The sequence below is a fragment of the Arachis hypogaea genome, chromosome 1 (assembly GCF_003086295.3).
Source record: "Arachis hypogaea cultivar Tifrunner chromosome 1, arahy.Tifrunner.gnm2.J5K5, whole genome shotgun sequence".
Lineage (NCBI taxonomy): Eukaryota > Viridiplantae > Streptophyta > Magnoliopsida > Fabales > Fabaceae > Arachis > Arachis hypogaea.
The window spans coordinates 37,338,235-37,345,930 of record NC_092036.1 but is presented as its reverse complement, the minus strand read 5'-3'; the positions used below and the strand labels follow the sequence as shown (position 1 = coordinate 37,345,930).

The following is a 7,696-nucleotide window of genomic DNA, read 5'->3' as shown; positions in this document are numbered from 1 at the left end:
CAATCGATTCAATCAATAACTCACTAATTAAACCAATAATTCAGTGACTTAATAACTGATCGGTTCGATTACCGATTCGATTTGGACAACTCCCTTACCTTAATGGAAGAAATACTTCGCGCGAAAATTGGCCAATGGGCTGTCGGCAATGCCTGATTGGCGGATTACGTGTCATTCTTTCATAGACTTTCACCTTCCCTGTGAGTCACCATCATGTCATTCAAACCTTTCCCTCTTCCCCTCTTCTCTTTAACGTTTTCCTTCACTTTCGTGAGTTTCGTCATTTCCGAGTTTGTTTAGTGGCCCATTTTTCATTTTTGTTTTTTGTTTTTTTTTTTTAAAAAAAGAGAACACTAACTTCTCTGAACTCTGTTGAACCAAAATCCTAAATCTAGGGTTAGGGATTCCAATCCCCAAATCCACTTTCTCCTCTGATACTTTCCCCTCCCTCTTTTCTTTCCCCTCCTAATCATTCTCTCTCTCTCTCTCTCTCTCTCTCTCTCTGGCGGAAATTACGACAATCTATTCACCCATCATTCTAGCCTAGTTTCCAGCGTCCCGAACAAACCATCTCCATTATCATGGTCTCAATTTCCTGGCAAAATCTCGTAGAGTTCTGTTTTTCTCGTTCTAGCTCTTGTCCTAGTACCATTCTCTGTTCGAATTGGTGTGGATTTCGGGTTTCATAGGTTCCGTGATTCGTCAATTGGCAATTTGGGACAGAATACGTCTCTATCTCTCTCTCTCTCTCTCTCTCTCTCTCTCTCATCTTTGTGTCCGTGGAGTTGGATGCAATAGATTCGTTGATATGTGTTGTCGATAACTGTGTGAATATATCTAATTTGTCAATTAGGGCTTCCATTTCTCCTTTTTGTTTTGTAAATCTGTTCATAGTACTGTATAAGTTGTTTTTACGAATTTGTAAGTGAGTTATGCGTATAGAAGAATTGAAGTGTGGTGGTGAGGTGGAAGGAAATGGAGAGGAAGAGAGGTCATCAAGCTTTGGGGGCTATGATGCAAAGAAGGTTTTGGTTGGAGCGGGGGCTCGCGCGCTTTTCTATCCCACGCTGCTTTACAATGTTGTAAGGAACAAGATTCAGGCCGAATTTCGATGGTGGGATAAGGTTGACGAGGTATGCTTGTTTTCAGTTCTATTTCATACACTGAATGGTGTTAGCTTATTATGTAATTGTTGTTAATATTAGGTTTTTTAATCTTTTATCATTTGATTAAAGGCTTGCATTAGATATTTATATTGCATTTCTGTGTTAGTAGTGGCTATTATCAACAATTGTTTTATTTCTCATTGATGTGATTGCTTTGATATAAATTCAAATAAACTTGGTGAAAGAGGTGTGTGATTATTAACATGTAGAGGGATCTATATATTGAGTGAATTTGCCTGCTTTGGTTTCTTCACCTGCTTTAATAAGATACATCTGGGGTGACTGATCCAATGTTAAAGGTGCTTGAAGCGATGATAAAACCCGGATGGAAGATCCATATATATATTTATTTATTTTATGCCAGTGTAGCTATTAATTTTGGCCTTTGTTCTCTGTTGATCACTATAATAGATATTGTCTGACTGTCATAGTTTAAAAGTTAGTTTATTCTTTGTATTGACATCCAACAATGTGTTGAAGTGTCTTATATTATGAGTTTAGCGTTCTGTATCGGTCAGTTCATTACTGACAATATGTAATTGGATGCTTGTGTATATATATATATATATATTTAAAATGGTGGTGAATATCAATTAAACTATACTAATTAATATCATACTATGGAAAGGGCATGTTTGCAGTTAGGTTTTCAAATGTTTGTTCCCTGTTGACTTAGAGTTGGCTGCTAGACTAACTGGGTTTGAAACAGTTGACATAGAGTTGAAAGGAATGATTTTGATTTGAAAGTATGAGCTGAGATTGCATGTTTTTATTGGTTGCATTTGAATATTGTCTTATGTTTTGAAAGTTGAACTCCTCCTAATTCTGACGTACTTAATTTCTTCTTTTTCAGTTCATATTATTAGGTGCTGTTCCATTTCCAATTGATGTTCCCCGTCTGAAGGAGCTTGGTGTTCGTGGGGTTGTCACATTGAACGAGTCATATGAGACTTTGGTTCCAACAACATTATATTATGTGAGTATATTATGCATAGCCCTTTCCCTTGAAATTGCATTTGTTCGTCTACTGAGTATTGGTATTTTTGTGGGCTAATTTTCTCAATAATCCTTTTGTCTGCTGCTAGATTATTATGAGAATGAAGTTCAATTGAAATTTTATAATCTGGGGAATGAGGGACGTAGATTTTGTGAACAATTTCTTTAATTGCAGAGAGACTGGAAATTTTTGTTTGTGATGTTTTCCAGTTGTCTATATTGGGTTGTGCGAGGTTATGTTCGTTGTTCGGCATTTTGCACTGGATTATAATAGAATCTAGGGTGTTCTTCAAAAGATTTCATTATTAATACATTGAACGAATATGGCAGGCTCATGGAATTGACCATCTAGTGATTCCTACTAGAGATTACTGTTTTGCTCCATTGTTGCATGATATATGCCGTGCTGTGGACTTCATACATGGTAAGTATTAAGAAAATTGCTCGACTAAATTTAGGGTCATATACTAGTGTCACTTTCCTTTGGAGGATAAATGATCATTAATATTTAATGTATTTGTAAAATGTTGCATAATGTGGCCTTATAAGATGGAAGCATAATGGATTGATGATGTCTATAGTTTGTTTCATATTCCTAATCCTTACACACTACACTCCTCATCCTCATGCATTATACTTCTCTTGATTTTATCAAAGACCTACACCTCTTTACCTGCACAAAAAGGAAAAGGGAACTGGATAAAGGTTTTACAAGTTAAGAACTTATGGAAATATACAGATAGGCTTCGAACAACAATGGTTCTCATTATGATAGTTATTCTACTCATTTGAAATTGTGTTGACTTCTTTCCCCTATTGATTTGATTATTGGGTTCTTTTGCTGAAGAAAATGCATTATCTGGACACACTACATATGTCCACTGCAAAGCTGGGCGTGGTCGCAGCACAACTGTTGTTATTTGTTATCTGGTTGGTACCTTGCCTTAAGAGTGTATAAAATGATCAAACAGTCTTATTTTTTCTTACAATCCAAGCTGATGTGTAGGTGCACCACAAACTAATGACACCGGAGGGTGCATATGATTATGTGAAGTCAATTCGACCAAGGGTGCTTTTGGCTTCATCTCAGTGGCAAGTAAGTATAAAATGTCATTTGGTTATTATAACATATCATGTGACTTTCTGTATGGCTTTGATTGTCCTATTTATCTGAGTGCTTGGATATCATACTTTTATTTTAGAGCAGTGGTAAGTTAAGCGCTACTGCTCTTATTTTAGAATGGTGTACGGAAAATGGATAATAATTATGGCTAATTTTCCTAACTTTATTTTTGAGATCAGGCTGTTCAGGATTACTACCGCTACCTCATGGGGAGAAGATTTGTTGGACATGCACCTTTTGCAGATCTATTTGTAAAGACTAAGGCTTCCGAGGCAGCAATAGCTTCAAGAAATCATATGATGTTTGACGATAATTCTGTAGTTGTGATAACTGAGTCAGATCTTGAAGGATATGATCCAAGCATTCAATTGCAAACTATGCCTAGTGAAATTTGGGCAGATTTAAGTGTGGTTTACCGTGTAGGGGTTGCTGGACGGGCAGCACTGGCAAGAATCTCATGCCTTTGGCTGCAGTGTGGTCCTAACCAGAAGATTTCTGCGGAGAAACTTACCAGTGATGACAGTTGCTCAATCCGGAGTAATAGCAATAACTTGGGAGGAATTAGTATCAATATCCATGTGTACTGAAAAACCAACTTAGTTGCCCACAAGTTTGACACTTGCCCAATAATAATTCATGTTTTGTGGGTCTGTCTGTATCTACAAGTATTGTTTTTCCTTTTTCTTTTTCCCTTGTGTATATTCTGATACTTGCTCACCTTAACTAAAATGATATCTTATACGGATCAATCAATTCTGAAATATAGGATAACTGCTATTTTATGAACTTAGGCATTGATGTTCTATTTTATGTAGTGATAGGTTTCTAGATTCTTTGTTGATCTGAATTTCAAGTACATAAACTACATCAACCCTGATCTCTAGACCAGAGCAAATTTTTTCATCATCGATTTCATAAATATTACTAATCTTTTTTTTTGTTACTTTTTCTATATTCCAGCTTTTAACCTAATAGATGCGTTTTAATCTTTTAAATTTATAACATATATAAATAAAGCTTTTAGTAATTTTGTAGATATCAAAAGTGATAGTTACAAAATGTAATCATCTATATATTGTTAGTTATTAATAGAAGCAAATAGATTGTTATTTGTAGTCGTTATGTTATCATGCTACAAAAACTTGCATTCAAATCTGTCGTAGTTCACCCAAGAGACTTGGGATTACAAATCCAAAACTGTTGTTTATGGATATATAAGATATATCAATTCATGCTTAACAAATAACGATGTTATTTGTTAATAAAAGAATAACCCAATTTGCTAAAGGATGATATTTCATTACTTCCAATAAAATTTTAACATGTGACAAATTAATAAAAAAAATAAAAATATATACTATGTATATATTAATAAGTTATACGTTGCATATATATTCACATTTCATATATATTATATGTTACATATATATTACTAAAAATGGAAAGAACCGTTGCATATATATTAATAAAACATATGACCATTATTGTTATTATTAATAAATTAATATTTATTATTCTATATATACTATTTACGTACATTTTTATTTTCACGATTTTTTATACTCTCTTCAATCTTCTATTAGATTTATGAAATCAAAGTTCTGTCAATATTATTTTTTGTTGAAAAAAAATTGATCCAAACTAATTTAACTCTTTTCTCAATTATTTAATTTATTTTTTTAAACTCCAAATATCCAACAATCTCAAATTTTAAATGTTCAAATTTCAAATGAACAAAATCTTCCTAATTTAAGTTTTCAAGTTTTTCATAATAATCAATTTTCTATTTTTTAAATACATAATCAAAATTCACAAACACCACATTATTCATTTTCATCCATATTTAACTTCTCTATCGGAAATATTACTCCAACATCTTTGTCGTTTCCAACTCTGAGATATGACTCATCTGCTGTTGGTGGCTCTTCTAACTCATCCCTTCAGACTCCGATCAATCCAGTCCAAATTCGCAATATTCGAATTTTGCCAACCCTCATGGATTAGATGCTATCGACCTCAATGATGATGAAATTGAAAATCGTAGGCAAGATAGTATTCAACATTGGCAATGAAAAAAGGATGAGATGTTGATCGGTACATGATTGAATATTTTAACTAATCCTATATTTGGTACTGATCAATAGGGCAAAACATTTTGAAATCGGATTCACGGCTATTGTGTAGAATTTAGCACTGATATGAAAAGGAAGGTAGTTACATGTAAGAAACGATGGTATAAGATCAACAAATAGTTGCACAATTTGCTGGTTGCTACAATCAAACTAGTCAAAATATAAGGAGTGATTCAAACATTAATGATATAAAGGAGTTGGCTTATAAAATTTATTCCACAAATTATGGTAAAAATTCACGTTTGAGAGGCATGGAAATATGCTTCGTTTAGAACAAAAATGGAAAAGTCAACTACCAACACAAAGTGGAGAATTAAAAAAAAAAATTAAGGTTAGTACAACTAGAGCATACTCATTATCATCAAATTAAAAAATACCGTTGACTAAAAAAATTGGTATGGACTCTCTTGTTCACCCACACGGGTCAAAGAAGAGCAAGAGAAAGGATAAAGAAAAAATACAAATGTCTGAAGATTTTAGTAGAAAAATATCGATTATTAAGAAACTATTTCTCATAGAAGATATTAAAAATGTTAGCAAAAATAAACTAATGGATAGAAAAAGGAAAGGGAAGAGGAGAGGGAACATAGAGAAAAGATTATGGAATCAAAGAAAAGGAGTTACAAATTTAAGCGGCAACGAAAGAACAAGAATTACAAACTTAGAGGTATATTAAAGAAATAAAGATAAATGCAAAGAAATATGCAAATACTTAATGCTAACACGTCTACAATAATTGAAAAACGACAAACTTTTCATGAAATTGCATGTGAGAAAATAATTAATAAGTAGTTTACTTAATGGTTCCTTATATTCGTAGAGTTAAGTAGTCTGATTTATTTTTATTGTGTATTGATGGATGTGATGTACTTTGTTTTATTCTATTTTGGGATATAATATGTTTTTTCATTTGTGATGTAACTTTTAAAATTAGTCAATATTATTATGCGTTATTGTTTACGAAAGTAACTATTACAAAACTAGCCGTTTTAAAATTAGACAAGAAAAAATAGCAGTTGTAAAATAGATGTTGCAAAAGTAGCCGTTGAAAAGCAGCTATTTGTTGCGGATACACTTATAAATATCAATTATCAAATATTTACAATCACTAACTCCATTCAAAACTATTTTCTCATCTCACAAAAAATACTAAATATTATATTTTAAGAAATGGCTAAAAATTTTAATGATATGTTTAACGAGACTTTGTCTAGTAAAAGAAGAAGGCGAGATAACATACTCATAGATAATTGGATCGATGAGTGTTTGTTTGATAATTTAGAAGAAGACATCGAGAAAAGTTCTTTCCCAACTCCTCATAGATGGATCAACAGAAATCGAGAAGAAGGATATGATCGCCTTTTAAAAGGTTACTTTACAGATAAGCTGGAGTATAGTGCTAGCATTTTTTTATGGATATTTCGAATGAGAAGACATGTGTTTTTTTGGATAGTAGATACCCTCTCAAATGCCTATCCATATTTCCAATATAGGGTCAATGTTATTGGAAGAAGAGGCTTGTCAATACTATAAAAATGCACTGTTGTGATACAGATGTTAGCATATGGTATAGCAGCTGATGTTGTTGATGATTATGTACACATAGACCAGAGCATCACAATTGAATGGTTGAAAAAAAATTTTGACGGTGTCATTTCAATATTCGAGGATGAATACTTACAAAAACTAAATTCAAATGATATACAATGCTTGTTACAAATGGCGGAGGCTCGTGACTTTTTTGGCATGTTGGTTAGTATCGACTGCATGTATGGCAATGAAAAAATTGTCCAAAGGCGTGAAAACGTATATATGTGAGGGGTTATCATGGAGTTGCAACTATAGTACTTGAAGTTGTAGCATCTTCAAACCTTTGGATATGGCATACATCCTTTAGAGTTTCTAGTTCAAATAACGATATCAACGTGTTAGATCGTTCACCAGTATTCGATGATATTCTAAATGATCGTACTCCGAAAGTAAATTACACTATCAATGATGATAATTATACTATGGGATACTATTTAACAGTAGTATTTATCCTGAATAGGCCACATTTGTCAAATCAATATCAAAGTCACAAGGGGAGAAACACAAATTATTTGTAGAATACTAAGAAGGACAAAGAAAAGATGTGGAGCGAGCATTTGGAGTATTACAAGCACACTTTGCAATTATACGTGGTCTAGTTCGCTTTTGAAAAAGAAGAAGCTTGTAAATATGAGAACTTGTATTATATTGCATAATATGATTGTTGAGGATAAAAGAGACACTTGTGT

General features: G+C 32.9%; 1 protein-coding gene across 1 annotated transcript; it reads left to right on the top strand.

Annotated features, from left to right (window-relative positions):
• Positions 1-222: 222 nt before the first annotated feature.
• LOC112802317 (phosphatidylglycerophosphate phosphatase PTPMT2) lies at positions 223-4,071 on the top strand. The gene is made up of 6 exons (XM_025845477.3): positions 223-1,133; positions 2,020-2,142; positions 2,493-2,586; positions 3,010-3,092; positions 3,169-3,258; positions 3,465-4,071. The coding sequence occupies exons 1-6, from the start codon at positions 933-935 to the stop codon at positions 3,870-3,872; spliced, it is 999 nt and encodes a 332-aa protein (XP_025701262.1). The 5' UTR covers positions 223-932; the 3' UTR covers positions 3,873-4,071.
• Positions 4,072-7,696: the final 3,625 nt, after the last annotated feature.

Bases quoted from the DNA above. Each gene is read 5' to 3' on its own strand.
- LOC112802317 (XM_025845477.3), top strand. From the start codon at position 933: ATGCGTATAGAAGAATTGAAGTGTGGTGGTGAGGTGGAAGGAAATGGA. The intron at 1,134-2,019 runs GTATGCTTGTTT...CTTCTTTTTCAG, and splicing joins GGTGGGATAAGGTTGACGAG to TTCATATTATTAGGTGCTGT. The intron at 3,093-3,168 runs GTTGGTACCTTG...GCTGATGTGTAG, and splicing joins CTGTTGTTATTTGTTATCTG to GTGCACCACAAACTAATGAC.